The sequence below is a fragment of the Channa argus genome, chromosome 18, assembly GCF_033026475.1.
Source record: "Channa argus isolate prfri chromosome 18, Channa argus male v1.0, whole genome shotgun sequence".
Lineage (NCBI taxonomy): Eukaryota > Metazoa > Chordata > Actinopteri > Anabantiformes > Channidae > Channa > Channa argus.
The window spans coordinates 12,484,453-12,503,977 of record NC_090214.1 but is presented as its reverse complement, the minus strand read 5'-3'; the positions used below and the strand labels follow the sequence as shown (position 1 = coordinate 12,503,977).

The 19,525-nt window shown below is 38.8% G+C and overlaps 2 protein-coding genes across 6 annotated transcripts in view; both read right to left on the bottom strand.

The window, feature by feature from the left end:
- Window positions 1–6,533, bottom strand: part of sardh (sarcosine dehydrogenase) — a 34,780-nt gene extending 28,247 nt beyond the window's left edge. The window contains exons 1-7 of one of the 5 annotated variants that reach the window (XM_067484084.1): window positions 6,356–6,533; window positions 5,004–5,210; window positions 4,489–4,625; window positions 3,991–4,169; window positions 2,033–2,212; window positions 1,476–1,599; window positions 1,244–1,344 (exon numbers count right to left, since the gene is read on the bottom strand). In XM_067484084.1, the coding sequence (XP_067340185.1) occupies window positions 1,244–1,344; window positions 1,476–1,599; window positions 2,033–2,212; window positions 3,991–4,169; window positions 4,489–4,625; window positions 5,004–5,188 (906 nt within the window). In that variant the 5' untranslated portion in view covers window positions 5,189–5,210; window positions 6,356–6,533. Of the gene's footprint in view, window positions 1–1,243; window positions 1,345–1,475; window positions 1,600–2,032; window positions 2,213–3,990; window positions 4,170–4,488; window positions 4,626–5,003; window positions 5,211–5,294; window positions 6,055–6,079; window positions 6,248–6,355 lie in introns of those variants that run through there. The other 4 variants (XM_067484086.1, XM_067484083.1, XM_067484085.1 and 1 more) reach the window with 4 other exon arrangements.
- Window positions 6,534–8,547: 2,014 nt separating this feature from the next.
- cercam (cerebral endothelial cell adhesion molecule) lies at window positions 8,548–16,674 on the bottom strand. The gene is made up of 12 exons (XM_067484695.1): window positions 16,218–16,674; window positions 15,149–15,259; window positions 14,024–14,141; window positions 13,683–13,817; window positions 13,315–13,519; window positions 13,035–13,154; window positions 12,757–12,833; window positions 12,548–12,654; window positions 12,200–12,332; window positions 11,861–11,988; window positions 11,082–11,285; window positions 8,548–9,884 (listed from the first exon to the last, which is right to left on the bottom strand). The coding sequence occupies exons 1-12, from the start codon at window positions 16,418–16,420 to the stop codon at window positions 9,650–9,652; spliced, it is 1,776 nt and encodes a 591-aa protein (XP_067340796.1). The 5' UTR covers window positions 16,421–16,674; the 3' UTR covers window positions 8,548–9,649.
- Window positions 16,675–19,525: the final 2,851 nt, after the last annotated feature.

Genomic DNA, 19,525 nt, shown 5'->3' with positions numbered 1-19,525 from the left:
GTATGTTGTGTCATCCGTGTTCACTCTGTCATAAGTGCTTTTCATTCCAAAGTCAACTGGCCAAAATACCTAGGAACAAGCTGACATTTGGAAAGCAGCTTGCAACATGTAAGAAAATAATAAAAAAATAAAATAAAATAAATAATAAGAAAAAGGGTGCTCCTCAACAAGCAGATAAAAAACAACTAGCAAATACCAACAAGTCTGGGAGTGTTTTTTTTTTTCCTTTTTCACCCAACCAAACTAAAACTCAACACACTGTCAGCATGAGTTGCACACCCTGCTGGGAACCAATTTCCTGATGGCATCCAAGTATTTGATGGCATCATTTTGTGTGTGGGCTGATGTCTGTGTACATGATGTAGCAGTAATGCTGGTTAAGCTGCTCTTAAACTACATAACACTGCGAAGCTCTCGCAGCCTGTCCTTCCTCTAGAGGATGCACACAGTTACGCAGCATGTGTACACTAACTAAATCTCACACACACACAAGACTCAGTTACAACTAGAGTGCTCTATGTACACAAGCTCATGTTATATCTGCACACAGAGGCCACCCCACATGCATTATTGACATTACTATATGTAAAGAATCAACCTCTATTTCTGTATTCCACAAACATGCAAAGCACAAAATCTAATTTCAAAACACACTGCCAGCCACTAGACACAGGCTGAAGTCTGTGTGGTCACAGTGGCCCCTGTTGGACATGTAAGGTTTATACACAGAGATGAAGAGATTTCTGTGTCCATAGGGAACTGTATGTACATTAAAATCTTAACTACAGTAAAAGAGTGTGTGAAGATGCTTGAATGGTGCATTTTAAATAATAAATGAAATACAAGTTACAGCAATTGCCACAATGCACAGCATTGTACAATAATTTTGAATGTTTATGTTTGTAAATAAAATTACATGCTGTTTTATATATTAATAATAGTAAAACAATTCAGAGTCATCTGGGCATATTTTGACACTAGAGCTGCAGTATTTTAAAATGCAACCTTTCCTCCAGCTATTCTATTTGAACTACAGAATTAGACACTTATCAGTGGCACTATAATCTGGAGCCTCTTTCATCGTCTAGCATATTGAATTGACATCCAAAAGCAATAATATAAAAGAAGAAAATCTTCCCCCCCCCACCATTTAGCTAGAATACTATCACAACCTACTAAATGATATGCCGGTGGTTGATTTTACTTTTACTCTCTATCTTTGAACACATTCAAGCTGTGCTACCTGTATGCCTTCAATTCTCTCTGTCACCACATACGCGTGATGCATTGCAATGAGAGGAACCTTGACTCCGGCCATTTCCCCCAGCTTGGTGGCCCATACACCTGCATGTAATACACAAAGATAAAAAGTATGCAATCGAATCACACAAGAGAATATGTTATTGATGTTGAAATATTGATGTTAAATCCTGATTTGGATTCAACACGCCGTCCCATTCGTGTCTCAGTCTCACCTGCACAGTTTACCACACATGGTGTCTCAATGGTCCCATAGGGGGTTTCCAATGCCTTCACCCTCTTCACCCCAAGGTCATCTGTCCTCACTTTAATACCAGTCACAGGGCAGTTCTCAATCACCTGATTTAAAGAGGTGAAGTTATACACATGCTACATGGAGATTTTTAACACAGTATATCAATCAAATAATATTTAAGCATTTTTAATATCTGCCCACTGACACATTGAAGAGAATCAGTCACATGCAAGAACATTTTTGTTTTCCTGAAGGCAGCATGGGTGTACTCTACTGAACTCATACTCTCTCTCATACTGTATCCTTTATAATCATTCAAATCTTCACGTCCTTACAAATTACTACATTGTAAAATTATGAAAAATGCTTAAAAAAGCTATAAATACAAAGCAGCTCTCCAAATCTGCAAAGTTGTTTTTAAAGTAAACGCTACTTCAAAACATCTACTTTACATCAACCATAGTATATGATGTTTACTCCTGGCGCAACCAGGAAAAAAATAAAATAAAAATCTGTATGAAGATCAGTACAAATTACCGTAGCTCCCCTTGCGGAGGCAGCTCTGGCCAGAGTGGTACAGGTGCCTGCTGGGTCCATGGTGCCATCTTTTGGTACATACAGGGTTCCATATAGATCATCAACATTCATCAGAGGATACAGGTCCTTTGTCTCCGCAGGTGAAAGGACATGGGACTCAATACCATAAACTTTACCCAACTAGAAGTAAGGGAAAATTACATGTTGTTATGGTTGCAACCTTGACAAAGATGATCACTTGTAGGATCTGTAAGGACATTGTATCAACACCAAAACCTAAAACAAATGGTTATTTGCAACTCAAATCTTAGTACTTTTCAATGCAACCAGGCCTACACCTATATTTTGAACACTACTTTTGTCCTTAAGACACAAACACTGCTGAACGTTTTAATGACAAAAATAGAAAAGCACCTACATTTGTTTCGAAGGTTTAAGAATAATAAAGAATAAATAACGTTTAAGAATAAAAGGATTTAAGCTAATAGGGTTTTGTTTGTTTTTTTTACTGTAAAACGTTTTTTACTGCAAATTGTTACAGTCTAAGGAGCAACATACTTTTACTAGGTTTTAACCATGGTCTTGTCACAGCTTTGTGTGTGTGGCTCTGACTGGATACAATTTAACACAGCAAACTGGCTCTTTGAAGTGAACTTTGAACCTCACATTATCAAGCAAACAAAGCCTTTCCCCCCTAATGTGCTACCTCTTCGTGTTGCAATTACAATTTCAAGTATTAAGATGAAGCCGAATATAAAGAGCAGTTGTAACATTAGTTGAAAATCTGTTGCACCCCATTAATGTGCAATTCTTAAAAGCCTGTTCATTTACTCAGGAGGAGAAGCCTGTGGTGTGTGCACATTAAGTTTCTATTAGGTATTGTGTTTTGGTAATTGTAATAACAAGCATCATTAACTCAATAATAGCATTATTTATGAGCCATTACTCATTGGAAGTACATTACATGACAGAAACAATCAGTGCATCCGATGTTGGAGCTGGAGAAAGTACTGTAGTTCTGTAAGCTGACTATTGTAAAATGTGTACTTATATTAAGTGAGACAGTAATCAGAATCATCACCTACACAAACTTGTTTTGGAAACATCACTTCTGCTTTTTAAGCATTTTGGGGAGAGAGAGAGAAGGGGGGGGGGACACCACTAAAAGAGCAAATACCTTATGTAGTGCAAATGTGTGAATTTTACAAACAGTGATTTGTTAAATTATGGAAAAGACCTATTTATACTTTTAGAACTTATTTTTAATACAAGAATAAACCTGTGTGAGCAATTATCCTTTCTTTCACCCTACCTACCTACTGTCACTGTAGTACTTTCTCTTAAGTGTTATTACACCAAAATAAATGAATAAATAAAACAGCATTCTTTTCACGCAGACCACCTGTTACAGTGACACCTGTTGCCATGAGAACCATTTAAAGCCATAATGACTGCATACCTATGCTACTTAATTGCAAAAACAACCTCAGAGCAAAAGATGTTGCTACAACATTTCTGTAAGTCAAAAAAACAGTTGGCAGGTAGGTGCAGTAATATACTGGTTATCAGAGCTTAGCATTTGTCGCTATCAGCTAGTATTTGCTAATGTGCTAAGCACTGAGTATTTGTTGGGTTATTCCTTTTCAAAACAAATCCTTTAAGGATGTCTGAATTCTCTGTTACACGTTCTTTTTAAATGAGGATGTTCATTTGAATAAAATTTTAGAAACATCTTGGGTGCTACTGTCTCTGTTAACACTGGAGCAGAAATAAGAAGAGAAAAAACGTTTGCTCAGACGTTGGTCATGAACAATTATAGCAAGAAACAATGAACAATACCAATTTAATTCCTCGTACACTACCTAATACTGCAATCTACCCTAGCATCCAATAACACCCCTTAATCTGCCGACATCCTTTCCTCACAATGGCCAAAACCGATCCACCTCTATTCTTACCGACATGAGGCGCTTGTACTCGTCCAGTCTCTGCTTGTTGGAAGCAATGAAGAGTCCCCCGTTCTGGATCCAGCCTGTGTGGAGACCTGTCTCCTCTTCCAGGTCTTTGCTGATCACATTCCTAGTGTGGGCTAGCAGCTCCACCTCAACATCACTAGGACGAAGTTGCCATAGCAGGCCTAGTGAACAGACAGACACATGAGCAGATCAGTATTAAAATATTTAGTCAGGAGTCCATACTGTGAGCACACATTGGGGTGCAAATACAAACACACTTTCTTTAGCTACAGAAACCTTATCTAGACCCAAAGTCCATGTTAGAAGATTGGCTTTTTTTTTTCTAAACCAGCAACTCCAGAGTATTTTGTGTTTTAACGGTGCTAATAATAAAGAAACAAAACATTGTCAATAGTGAAAGAACATTTGAATAGTTAGTACTTGTGCATCTCAGGTAAATACACACTTATTACACCTTTTTATATCCTCAGAGTTTGTTACCTGCAGTGTGCCAGGTGGTGCCAGCAGTCAATCTGTCTCTCTCCAGCAGAACTACATTGTTCATACCCATTTTAGCCAAGTGGTAGATGGTCTGACAACCCAAACTGCCCCCTCCGATCACCACCACATCCGCAGATCTGAACCAAGGAACAAAGTGGAGCTGAGAAGCCTACTCAAAGTGACAGAAAACCATGACAAAATTCACTGAATCAAAGCAGATGAACAACATCAGCTGCTTGCATTTAAATAAACGGTTTGACATTTAAAATCCAAAAAAAACAAGTGTTTTTGCTATAGATTAGATGAATGATACTCAATATATGGCACTGTGGGATGAGAACTTGTTGCATGTATAATCATAGCTGCCATTATTTTAAAGTCATAGGAAACTCAAAGGATTGTCTTTGTTTTCAGACCTTATCTAGACAAACAGCATTATGATTTTAAATTGTGAAAAACTCCAGAAGTGTCACTTTTACAGCACATTCCAACACACCCTCCTCCAGTGAGCTAACCTGGGTAAAGGTTTAGTAGGTCCAGCAGAGGCTCCGTCCTCCTGTTTGAGTGTCTTTGCATAAGGAACACTTTTTTCTTTAGTGGGCTCTGAGCTATATGACCGGCTGCTTGTCCGACACAGGGGAGCAAAATGACGGCGCACTGCTAACACCATCCGTTGAACTGTAATCCCCAGACAGGCCATGGCCCCTGTGGACAGAGTGATGCTGCAGAAGAATGTGTGGATTATAAGAGGCAAGATATGGAAGGTCATAAGAAAAATCACCGCCCCCGTGATGTCATGACCATACATTTTGCCAAGTAAGACATCAACTTGGTCCAGAGATGTTGTTTAGTTACTGAAATTTGATGTGTACCAACCATTATGCAGAGGGGGGGGGAAATCCATGGGGGTGTAAAAGTTCATAAACAGTTGTTTGAGACAACATTAAGAAATACTGATTTTAGTCAGAAACCAATTGCCGCTACTACTGCCCTTGATTTCTACCTGCATGGTTGCAAATTTAAGGCTGACTACAAACTGAACTTCCAAAAAAGGAAGGAAAAATAACTACTGTCCAAGTCCAGGTTTGACTCAGCTCCCCAAACATTATACTTAAATAAATCAGGTGAGTTAACTGTAGCCTGACAAAAGGTATCCTACGTCATCATCATCATAAACATCAACAACAACAACCGTGTCGTAACTTTGATGGCGAAACGTATTTTAAAAATCACGGCAAACGGCAAACTAAAGTGAAACCTGCAGGTATAGCGCAGTATCATCAGACACCACATGGCCATGCACCTTTTTACCCTTGCAAAGTTTATAACACAGCTGCCATTGCGTTGTGCATGGGATTAAACAATAGCACGCACATTAGCACTGAACGGACCGAGTTCTTTTGTGCAGAAATGCCACGTCCCAACCTCCCAAACACAGTCTGAGCAGCCGCGCGCATTAACGTGCCACTGAACGCTCGGTGTGATCTGTCACATCTGCGAAGAGGCTACATGCAAACCAACGTTACCAAGCCTGCAACGTCGACCACACAGTAACTTTGCTGCATGAAAACCATGTCGTTTACACACTTACTCGGTTCTTCACAGGCCGTCTCAGGTAAACTCTATGCAAGTTCTAAAAAGACGAAAAAACAGCGGACTGACTAGTTTTGCAGCACACTGAGCCCCAAGACTTGCAGCTGTCTGTTCAGATGGTTTGAGCTACAACTGTGTCAGCAGTTGTAAACTACTTCCTGTCTGAAACACTCTCCTCCCAGTGCGACCAGTCTTGCCAAATAAGTTCTATGTGCCGTTACGCAGGACACGTGACTGCAACAGCACAGAATAATGACATTAATAATGTGCTTACATTTGGTTGTTCCCAGACAAATCCTGATGGTTAAGTCTGCACAGACAAAATATTATAGCTCTCCTTTAAAAATCTCTTAATAAATGGTGTGTAGCAGATGTCAGAGTGGCAGTTGCTGTTAAAAGTCCTTGAGGTCTAAACCAAGCAGAAATTTAAAAAAAAATGTGTTGGACTTTGTGTATCTAGAATGTGAATGTGTGTTTGTGTGTGAGAGAGAGAGACATTAGATAGTTGAGATCTGAGCCGCCTGCACTTTCTCTGTCTGCCAATGAATACCCACCTCCAAACCAGCCAATGACGTGCTGAGTTCAGGTTTCCTCCTGTAACAGACGCAGGAGCGTCTCTACAGTTCAAGCAGCCTGGAGCAGAACAGGATCTGTTTAGGAGCTGTGGCTTTCACTCTTTAATGCGTGTGTGTCTCTACATGTCGAGTAACTGAGAATTCTAACACTTGACTAGATAAAAAAAAAATCACTGAAATATTAAAACATTATTATTAACTCATTTGCAGAGGTTAACCAGAATGATAACACATATAGCTGTTTTTTACTGTTTTATAACAAAAGAAAAAAAATAACTTTTCTACATTACATTTTTTGCATTAATATTTATTTTCCATAAAGTTGCTGATGATCTGTTTGTTAATAGTTTTTATGGGTCATCTGATAATAGGGTGAGTTGTGTTGTTGTGTTGTTCCATCTGCTAAAACCTTGTGTGACACAATAAACTCGAAACGTTAGCTAAATAATTTATTTTCTATTTTCTATCCTAAGCTTGACTTGTGTGAAAATCTGATCATGTTTTAGATGATATTCATGCAGGAATAGAGAAACTACTATTTCATTCATTCTGGTCAGTGACACACTTTTCCAGAGAGAAATAAGGTCATGTAAACAGCATCTGTGCATGCACATTGAGACAGCAGTGCTTAGGGGGACATATCTGCACTTACAGTACATAAAACCTTGTTTGTTTATCATGTGTGTATGAAAATGGAAAGATGATAAGACCAAACTGAGCCAACATGTACTAACTTTATAATTATTAAAAAGTAAAAAAGCATTGTTACTGCATAAGAAATATGTTCCTATGGAACTTCCTAACATCTATTAACTTGGTCGCTTTAATATTGTGTTGGACAGGAGCCAGCTTGGGCACTCAGACTTCTCTGCAACTAAGCAGCGTGTGTTCTGACACTTGTCCATCATGGTCAGCATTAAATGTTTGTCATGCTGAGCTCTGCACACCACAACATTATGCCTTGTAAAAAGTAAAAGACAAACTAATCCAAGTATGAAAATATGCAGCTGCATTTCCACCAATATTATGAACTTCAGGAAATACTTGCCTGCTTGGTCATTAATGTTGTTGCAGTAGAAAAGGATGTGTCCCTCCTTGTGGTGGATTACTGTCAGTGCTCCATCTAGTGGTATTTACCATACTTCCCTCCGAAATTAAGTATTAATTTCATACAATGAAAACAAAACTAAGTTTTATTAACATTTAAATTGTTTTCTATGCAGCAAGCATGAGTACACATGTATGTTAAACACATTTAGAGAAAAAGAGAGGCTTTAGGCACAATCTATTGCACTTTGATTGCATGTTGTACATTTTGAATTGTGACAACCACATCAAGACAGATCCATCAAAATAAATTAGGAAATATGCAACACACATGGCAACATGAAAGGAATACATGAATTGGTCCCACACCACCACATGAAAAGACAGAAAGACACGGTATTTGATGTCCATCTGCAGTTGTAGTGTCGTTCGTTATTAAAGTCTCACAACTGCCAGAAATACAGATACAGAATCTCTAAAGGATAATAAAAGAAACTGGCTAATTAAAAATGGTTATGAAGCTTATTAAAATAGATTAATAAGGTATTTGTTTAGTGTAATGTGATAATTTTAATTTAAATCCTGCAGGGACATTAGAAATACAACAGCTACTTACATGGGAACCCTGTTCAGATAAAGTGTCAACGCATTCAGATATTAGATAGAAAAGGATACCAGTGATGCTACAAAAAGACCATGTTTTAATCCGACTCATTAAGATTTCTGCTGCAAGTGTGCAGTCATTTATATCTTAAAAAGTCTTCTGCAAAAATAAACTTTACCAAATGAGTTTCCTGATTTCAGAGGTGCATGTATAAATGTCAGTAATGTCAGTTCAAAAAGCCTGAAACCACACACATTTATTTTGTTTCCAATCAGTGCAGATTTTAAATTTTGACAAAGTTAACCACTGTCTCATATTACGGAATAAATTCAGATATACTGTGGGTATGTTATAGTGTTACCTGGAGTAAAACGTTTGTTTCAGAGAAAGATTATTAAGATTGAGTGTATTAAATATAAATACACTAGCTCTAGCTTGCAATCCAAAGAGGCAGTGTTACTAATTAATGAGTCAACTAAAGACTTGATATTATAAAAACATTTTCAAGAGGCTTAAATGGTTTCTATGCAAACATTCAATGTGTTAGCTTTCACTAACAACATGCTTCCTGAAAATAACTGGGTACCCTTGAAAGTGTCCCCAGAAACAATGAGGTACATCAACTCTGAAACTGTTCATTTAGCAAAGGAAGTTAATGTTGGATACAACTGTACAGAAGACATGCACAGAGAAATGGACAGACACAAAGAGAATAACCTTGGAAAAAACTAACAGAGAGAAATAGTAGCGATAACAGTATTAGACTTTTGTCCACACTTGCCATGAGTGGTAAACAGTGCAGCTACTGCAGCCTCAGCCTGGGATCAACAGATCAACAAATCAAAAAGCGCTGTAAGGCCGCCTCTCTGGTTTCCTTCTAACAGCTCTGTAATTAGCATTATAACATGCAATCAGAACAAGCACACACCATCACAAGCATACATTCAAATCAAAATGCTCTTGGCATCTGCCATACCAACTGAATGTATTCCCATAGCATTGTCTGAGTAAAGGTTTAGAAAAATCTGAATGGTCGACTTTTTGAAAGTATTCCTTTTGTGCAAGTTCAAGCATCTGAATTACTATGACATGTACAAGTACTGACACACCAACTGTTTTACACTAGCCTCAATAAAGGCTGTCCCTTATATCCCATTTTCCAACCCCCCCAAAAAATGTCAAGTGTCAAAGACACAGTTTAACATCCAGCTGGAATGACACTGAGCAAGAAAGTAGTGTGACGCAAAGTGGACTCTGAGAAACTTTTCTTTTATCAGCATCTGTCTCTCTGACCTTGTAGCCTTCTGGTCTGCAGGTTCTCCAGAGCATCATCAGCTCTGCCCTAAAGTTCATCCCTATAGGCTGATGATAGCATCTCTGGAGGCGGAGCAGCCCCTTTCAGGGTCTTGTGGGAACCCCTCCAATCGGTCCGCACCGTGTCATCGTCCCACAGTGTGGAAGTCTCTGTGTCACTCACCCACTGGGGATCACCAGCATAATGACAAGGCTGCACCAGAAGGGGGCGTGCGCTGAAGGCTTGTAAATTTCTGTTGAGGAAATGGGATTTGTAGTCTTCACTGCAGAGAGAAGACAGTGACAGAAATGAGATAGATTTCATTAATTTCAGACTATAGAACAGATATTAAGTGTTAAGTAAAACTGCGAGAAATGTTAACATAAATGCAATTTCAACAATTTAGTGATTTATTTGGAATACACTGATCTGGCAAGAGACTGAGACAAAAGATAATTTTCAAGGACAGTTCAGTTGCTCTTAGCATGAAGGAAGACAGCAGGCCCCACGTGTGGTGTGCGGCCGTGGTGCCGTTAATGCTGGATCACTCAAGCATATCAAATTAGAATCACGAAGGTGAGAGAGTGAAACACAAGAGAAAATAGAGAAAGTGGGTTGGCCTTAAGCCAGTTTTTCACACATGACAGAGCACAGACATTGCCAAGCCTTCTGGTCCATTTCATCACTTACAATCAAGCGCCTCAAACGTGTCTCATTTACGCTACTAAATCATCACCGTGGGATGAGAAGAGATGTTGTCTGGTCAGGGTTAATGTCAGAGATATTAGAATGAAAAATGAGGTCAGGAACCGCCTGCAGCTATTACATTAAGAAAACACCTTGGAAGGTAAGTTGATATTTTGTATAAGTCGAGTGTTTTAAGCAATCAGTGACCACCAGTTATATATAGTATAACCATCTTCTCTGTGTCAAGAGGGAACATGCGTGAAGAGACAACTGGACTGTTGGGAGGAAATGGTACCAAGACTCTATGATGTATAAACATTTTTCTGAAACATTTCTGAGTTTGCCACAATATACACTGTGCCTAAAAAAATGGCAATTCACATGTCCAGAAATATGTTAAATATATAGTTTTTACCCTGACAAGGACTCCATATTAAAATTGCAAAAATAGACTCTATGGGCCAAGTTTCAAAGAAAGTTACAGAACTAAAACCACAAACTACTATAGCTCTTTAATCTATAACTCCCAAAAACACTAGGCTAAATATACAGTAGTGTGGGCATACAAGCTTAAGCAACTATAGGGAAGAATGTTTTTATGCAAGGTCTGTTTTAGCTGTATAGGTTTGTCAGCAGATGGAGTGTGTGGAGTGCTAAAAGATAACACAAGTAACTGATAGATCAATGATCAAGATCCAAACAAGAAATAAGTGAGATGACATTCATGCAATAGTGGAACCAAAACAAATGAGCACATTCCTGCCAGTGGACTCTGTGCTTTTGTGATACATACTTGGGATGTTTGTCATACATGATGGGGAGGAATTCATCCACCGGCAGCATTTTAGAAAGCGGCTCAGCATTGAGTAGTTTTTGAGCTCCCTGCTGTGAGATGGCGTACGACAGTGTCCAATAGGAGTAGTCAGCCACCACCAAGTTATGAACGTTCTCCACCGCCTCTTCCTTTCCAGGATTTACCTGCTTCCTTCCAAAGTATCTGTAACACCATCAGGCCATAGACAAGAAAAGAGTTGAAGTGTTGAAAAAAAGAGACAATATCTGAAACATCTGAGAACTGAAAACTGTTGCAGGTTTGCTGTTCTTTGCAGCCAAGTGTTTTGGAAATTCCTTTTCTGTCCTTTTTGGCAGCATTTGTTCTGCATATGTGGCAGAAAGTTATAGAAACCCCAATATACACCCACAGAAAAAGCTGAAACGCATCAGTTCTTCCTGCTGATAAGACACTTTGATCATGTGCCTGAATGGTCGCCTAAACCTCCTTTGGATTGAAAACATGTGCTTTAAGACCTGAATCACACAAACAAACACACAAATACACATCTGAATCGGTATACACACACAGAGAAGAGATTTTTTTTTTTTTTTACCATAAATTGTTTATTAAAGCTTTGAGTAAGTCATTCCTTAAGGTTTACTTTTCTTCTGCCTCCTGCCCTTATTCTTCAACACACATATGTACCCACTTTGACAGATGCTGTATACCTGACTCATCCTTTACCTACCCCCACCCTTAATTTAATGGACATAAAACAGGAATAAAACACATCTTACATGATGTCCCAGTCCAGCTCCACCTGCTCCACCTCTTCCATAAGTTTGAGGACTCGTCGTTTGAAGTTGGCCTGGAAACGAACGTCGTCTTCAAAGACCAGAGCTTTGTCCATCTGCATGTCGACAATCTGTGGAGCAGAAGGGAACCAGTGTGTTTCAGAATGACTAAATGTTAAACTGACAGATACACAATAGATGGGACAATGGCACGGAGGGATGAGATTCAAAAAGATATCAGACATGTTTCAAATCAAATCTCTTGTGTCCACTTTAAAAATACAAAAGTAGTTATTTGTAAAATTGTGCCAATCTTGATGTGGAATGTGTGGGTCATCTCACCTCCTTCCAGATGTAGTAATGGCTGAGGAAGCAGCCGACCTCTCCTTTTGTCAGAGTTCGTCCAGAGAATGGGTCGTAGTAGCCTGGCAGCAGATCGACGCCCAGGATCTTAATGTCACTACTGTTCAATGCACTTCACACACGCACAAACACACAGGCATTACAACCCAAAAGAGTCCTAGTGCTGACAACATAGAGAAGGTTGTCTCATGAATACAGTAATACAAGAGGGAAGCATTTTGTCCAACGCCACAAATCAATAAACAGTTTTTATGTAAGCATGTTTTTTTAGTGATTATTAATAAACCATAACTCTACAGTAGAAACAACAATCGCTACTGCACTTACTTTCCATCCACAGCATCCACCACCTTGACGTCAACCTCCAGTTCATTCAGAGAAAACAGCATCCTCTCTCTGCGGTCCCGGCGGCGTCGCAGGTTTATTAAATATATCTGAGACAAGTAGGAACAATGGATATTTAACATTTATGAGGATTATCATAACACAGTTTGTTGAAAAATACATTTACTGTGTGGAGACATGTATACAGGCACCTCATCAAAACCCATGAGGTCTCTCTGTTTAGGGAACATGTGGACAAAGCGAGAGGGATACATGGGTGGCCCATCAACTGTTTAACAAACAGAGGAGAAGAACAAAATGGATTCAAATAAAGCTGAACCAACATAACATAAATTTGTGAAAACGAAGTTGATAAATGAATGCAGTTAGTTGCTTTTCTTTCATTTGTGTACTGTGTATTAGCTGGGTTTGTTTGCTCTCTGTCAGTATGTATCCATATTAATAAATAGAGAATACAGTCTGTTCTTACTGATGGATTCAAGGTGGAGATGGACAAAGTTGATGCGATCATCTTCTAGGGTCTGATGAGGCTTGGCTGGGACGTTTATGTAGCCATAGCGCTCTTGGTTACACAAGTACATCTGGATCTCTGATTAGCAACAAAAGTCAGTCAATAAATTAATGACAAATTTGAACGCTTCACTCTTGATGCCACAGTGAAAGACGTTTTCCTGTATGGTATATTACTTTGCTTCAGCAAACTTTCCTACAAGCTCATGTGATTTACATCAATATAACTACTAAATAACCTGCAGCGCGGCAGGAGAAGGCGAACACGATGATGTCATCGTAAGGCCACGAGTAGTCCTCATGAGGAGGGTAGAAAGCCAGTTTCTTCATGCCCTCCTTTCTTAAATCTAGCAGCATGGTGGAGTGGACCATAGGCACTGGGAAGCAGCCCAGTCTGTGACGGTGACGGGTGGGGAAATACTCTGCTGTACGACGATAATATCCCTAAAAATGTTCACACCCAGAAAAAATATATAATTACGTTGCACATAACTATATTTTGAGTAACAGTATTTTTTTCTGTGCTGCCTACATGTCAAATTCAAAGGTGATGGTCCTCCCGAGTAAATCTATCACAGTCATATTCACACTGTGAAGTGCTCCTCACCTGCGGAGTGATGCCACACCAGAAGTTTGAGTATGCTCCCTGAGAGTCAAGCATGGGGGCGATGACTGACTTGTTCTCTGCTATCAGCAGGTTGAGGGTTTCTGGATTGGTGAGGATATTGTCTGTGTCAGCATACTGAAACAGAGACACAGAAGAGCCGAAGGAAAGAGAGAAAATAGGTGATCGCTCTGTCTATTCTGACTAGAACAATGGTTGGCAAAACATTTTCTTGGATGAAAGACCAGCAACAGACAATGAACAAATGGTATCAGAGAAATCAAAAAAGGCACTGATACGGCTCCAACAATGCCTCCACATGTTAATTCCATTTCATAATGTACCAGGATGTAGTCAGCCCAGCGTTTCCTGGCAAAGTTCAGTGCTGCCTGCTTCAACTTCATCACATACTCATATCTGCTGTTGGGCCAGTGCTTAGGACCAAGCTCTCCTGTATAAGACCTACAACACACAAAGAAGATATTTTGGTTCTTCGCTGTACTAATTTGTCATTTTCTCATATGTCATGGTTGAGAAGCAAAAATCAATCAACTACGTTTCCATGCAGGCTAAGAAAACATTTAGTGAGTGGATAAATTAACAGTGGTTATGAAACAAGTTCCATATATAGTAAATACTAAACATAATATTGTGTATATGTCTATACACAGCTTACAATATGGTTGCACTAAAACAATACAGTCACTGTGTGCAGTTCAGCCTGTGTAACTAACATTAAAAAATTTCCACTAATGGTTTCTTCAGCTCAGACAGATGTCCACACTGAAAAATGTGGACAAGCAGAGGTGTGCTGCATCATTCCTTATTATGATAAGAGAGACTTAGGAGAGTTGAATGGGTTGAATGGGTATGAGTTGATTTTTCAATATCTAATAGGTGGAGAGGGTTTATATTAATGATACTTTAAGTGTTTATTTATCATTTCTGCAGTTATATTTTAACTAGTCAAAATTTAAAGTAAATATATGTTTGAGTACATTTTGAGAACATATTTCTTAGTGACTTGAGTAACAAAATTAAATTCAAGTTGTCTGCTTATAAGATGTCTATCAGAAATGTGAATACCGTATATGTATAATTACAAGTCATACCTCCAATTAAAGAGGTCTTTAATTTGTCACATTTAAAAGATATGTTAATTATGTTTTGGATAACTAAAACTATTATATTAACAGTTTAAATAAAATTGTAGGTATCTTAAATTGGAGTTTTGATTAGTTCAAAATGCAATGTGGATCGATACGTGCAAAGACATTATGGACATCTTGTTAAAAATTTAAGCTGTTTTAATGTCACAAAAACAAACAAACAAACAAAGTTTGAGAATTTGAAATTGCAACGCGACTGTTAAAATTTATAATTCAAAACATCTACAGTTACACTCTGACTGTAACGAGACCATTGTTATGAAAGAGGTCAACAAATTGGTACATTGTATTTGGACTTACATGGGCTGATCCATTGGTCTCCACTCAACATAATGGTAAAATTTCTGCATGATGGTAAGCCACTCTTTTAGTATGGCTGTGGTGTTATCGGAGTTGTGATCAGTGGCAGCCCTAAGGAGAGAGAAAGCAGATGGTAAGGAAAACAGTGGTGAAGATCAGACTTTGTAATATTTTTGACTGCTGGTGTGATGGAGGGGAAAGGGACAGAACATTTTGTGGAGCATCACTAAATTATAAGTGGCACTAGTAGTGGGGTGTCTTAACCGTAAAACTTCTTCAGACTGGATGCAACACTGAGATAGTATAAAAAAGACAATAGTGGAAGTTGCCATGTCATTTATATGCAGTATATGTCCCCATAATATCTCTGTATTGGGCCATTTTAGACAGAAATAGGAATCGATTAGAATACTACTCCTTTTTGTTTTTTTTTTTGTTTTTTTTATCAGGTACATAATTTGTTGGATTGGGTAAAACAGACATCTCAGGTACTTTCTAACAATTTCTGACATATAATTTGGAATTTACTTGACATAACTATGGCATAAATGTGATAAACTGTCAGGCTGTGACATGTGGCCTGAACGCGCACATTATCTTTGTCACCTTTATTCCAAGAGGAAAAAAACTGATGGTTTATCGTGTACTGCTGTAGGAAACTCAGCTTCTGTCAGTTTTTCTTCTTTAATCTAAATTTCATCAAATCTTTTATTGAAAAGGGTAAAATGCATAAGCTCAGAACACTTAGCACATATCCTACAAACTAGAGGCATAAACCCCCCAAACCACTGGAAGCCAGTGCAGGTTAGAACCTATTCCACTCTCGTTTTTGCGAAGAAAGCACAATTTAACAAACAAATAACATTTCAAGCAGGAAACCGATGCGTGAAAGCAGCCTGGACTGTGGAAGCCACCGAGGGACCAGGGGAGGGGTAGGACGCTGCTGCTGCTTTCACAAACTAATTTAAATGCCATTGACCTTTTGAACGGCTGCGATAGCCGGATAAAAAGGAGAAGCCCTGTTCAAACAGCCCAGCAGTGCATGCAGTCCACTGCGCAGGAAACCCACCACACTGAGATGCGATCTTTGGGATAGTTGAGTTTCTCCAGAGCTCCGAGGTAGTACGGCAGGGAGTGAGCAGCGTTTCTCGCTATGATAGCGATCACCACAGTAGGAGGCTGCATTTTCGACTCCTCCGGATACTTTTCCTCCGAAAAGTAACCCCCTGCCTGGAAAAGTAAGGCCCCTAAAACTAGAAAGTGGAGTAACATGGTGGAGGAGGCCAAATAATCCACGGCGCTTCAGCAGCACAGCTCGTAGCTGCTGTACGCGTCAGCAGTCCAAGAAAAAAGGGCTTTCCCAATCTTTCAACCCCCCTGTTTTGGTAGGCTACATGCTGGCTCGCTTTTTCCTAGAACAAATCCAAACCCTATCCGAGAGAGGCTTAAATTACAACTTCCGCTGGAAGCGTGGAGCGCAAGAAAAGTTTGACAAAGCTGACCAAAGACGAAGCCGTGATTTCGGCAGATTATAGGTTTGCATAACTCTCTGCAGACAGATGACAAATTCTGCAGGGGCAAGAAGGGAAACTATGACGTTCTGTAGATAACATCCAGTCAACAAACGGGACTGTTCATGGTCTCTTTTATAAAAAAAAAAAGAAAAGAAAAACAGCTTATTTTAAAATTACAAGTCTTGCGTAATTTGTGAGAAACAAAGAGATTGATTTTGAATCAAAAGAGAAATGATTTGAATCATTTAAAGTAGTTTGCATTTTTACACATATTAAACACTCTTCGTGTGAGCTACATGGACAAATGTAAGTTTATTGATGAATGAGACACTGCTGGAGTCTAAAATGAAGGTGGTGGTGTGGTGTTTGTTCTGGCAGCAGTTTCAGAGACAAACCAGCAGAGGGTGGGTTTGATCCAACACATAGACCATTTGAAGCATTCACGCAAGGCCTTGGACCATAATGGTTGTGTTGGTTAGCCACAAATATACAGGGGGTGGTGTCAAAAGACTCCTAAAGAATTGACACAGAGCATTTCCTGCATCTGCCTCAAAGAGGAGCTCATCTGACCTCCTTTTCTAGTACACGTCTCCAGGATCTGTATGAAGAAGGTAGAAATTTGTTATGAAAAGATGAAGAAAGAGAAAGGTCACCTTCACATAAGAGGATGAGGTGGACTGAAAATGTGCTGTGTGGATGTAATTCAAATTTAGTGGGATCCGTGGTTTGCTGTTTTATAGACAAAACATAAAATAAGCTCATAAAATGCAATGCTTTGCCACAGGATGAATTTTCCTACAGTATTTGACATTTTTTGAATTTGCCACAAATAAAACTAAATTGGTACCACTTATCTGGGCATGTTCTTTATAAAGGAATTTTAAGTTGTGATTTTAAGACTTTATATTAAATCGAGTCTTATAAAAGGCAAACTCCTTTTGGACTTGCCATCTAATAAAAACATTTTGGTTGGAGTAGCCTTCTTTGTATAAAGCCATTTAAAAAATACTTTTGCTTTGAATAATTAATGCTGATAATATTTACATGTGTACTTTAATTTAAGCACTTTTGAATGCACAGCTCTCGTGTAATACATTTTTTACAATGATATTTGTACTTTTACTTGATGAATACTTGTACCAAACTATTTACACTGATGAGATTAGATGCTGGCGATGTGTGTGGCACAGTGTCAAGCATCATGATGATGGTCTCCTCTATTGGAAGTTTCACCTAATGGATTTGAAACAATAAATACAGAAGGCATGACTGGCATGACAAAGATTTCATTATGATCACTGAGACTGATGTAAAACGCAATATTCTTTACCCTCATTTAAACGTGACATTTGGTATTTAAAATGAGGAAGTTTCTGATCTTCTGCCAGGGCTGCTCTCCTTTCAAAGATGATAATACAACTTGTAATTAGTCAATTTCCATTTGCTATCTGGTGTAATTTATTATTTTTTTAATATAATATCAAATCTTTATATAGCCTATTAAAGGTAGAAGCCGTAAGTTATGTTAATGTCACAGAGTATATGGTTAGGGAGCTAAAAAACATATTTAATCAGAAAGTAAAAGGGTCAAACAAGCTTCTTGGCTGTATGAAAGGGAGCATGAGGCACAGTTCATTGCTGAGTAAAGGATGCAGGAGCAGACAGGTGCATTGTGGTGAGAGTCTAGAGTTTTAAATTAAACTTGGATATTGTCCCTCCACTATCTTCAAGAGCCATGAAAAAGTTTTGTTAGTCCACCGTTCATGTCATGCGAAAGACAGTAAACATGAATGAATAAAAGATCAGGATTTAGTAGAGGCTTTATGGGGCAGTCATTTCAGAGAATCAGTGTATGGACACAGTGGATGTTAAGAGTGAAAGCACAAGGCCTTTACCTCATGTCACATAGTAAATGAAGGGAAGTGGCTGATGGAAGTCTATTCGTTCAAAAACTTGAAAAAAGCCAATTAGCACAGATTGAGTGCCCCCTGAGTACCAAATTTTGTGTTTCATAATAAAGTGTTTTAAAAGGGTATAAGAAATCACTAGACCTCAGGTTTTAATCAGCTTTGAATTTGTAGAGAACATAAAATTTAGAACAGTCCCTCTCTATGATTCAGTATTGACATGTTCATTCGCATAACTTGAACCAATAATCAAAATTAAGTCTATCAATAATGCCATAATCTCTATTAGAGATGTGATTAAATCATGTTCGACTCCATATTGTCCAGAAGTTCACACTCGTGCTGTACACACACATGCACGTGCACAGATTAAAATATTTCTCTTTTCAAAGCGAAAAAAACATCGAAATACAAATTTAATGAATTTTAATACTGATGCTCAATCTGCTTAGTGCATAAATAAAAGAATCAGGAGTTCAGGTTGACAGGACAGAGGCTCTGAGAAGGGCAAAAAGAGGAGTGATGGGAACAGGAGAAAGAGAATGGTGAAGAAAGAAGAAGAGCGGCATAAATATGGGTGGAAAATAATAAGCAAAGTGGTATATAATGAAATTTGGTTGGCGCTATGAATAAACGAAGGCAGTCTTTTGTAACAATAGTGGCCTTGGGTTAAAGGCATGGTTTGTGTGGACAGGTCAGAGGGTTGAGGGTCAAATCTCTCCTATTCATAACACACAGAGTGTTGCCACACTCACACACAAACTCACACTCGGGCACACACATATATACATATGTCAGAGGCACTTTCCCAGCGTTTGTGGCTCAGGCAGATCTGGGAGAGTTCAACCTCGGGTGCACTAACTTTTCACTGGGAGGTCAAGGGTGGAGATGGCGTTTGTGTGGGGAGGGTCGCAGGGGGTGAGAATAAGAGACGGACAGAAAAGGAAGGAGAGAGA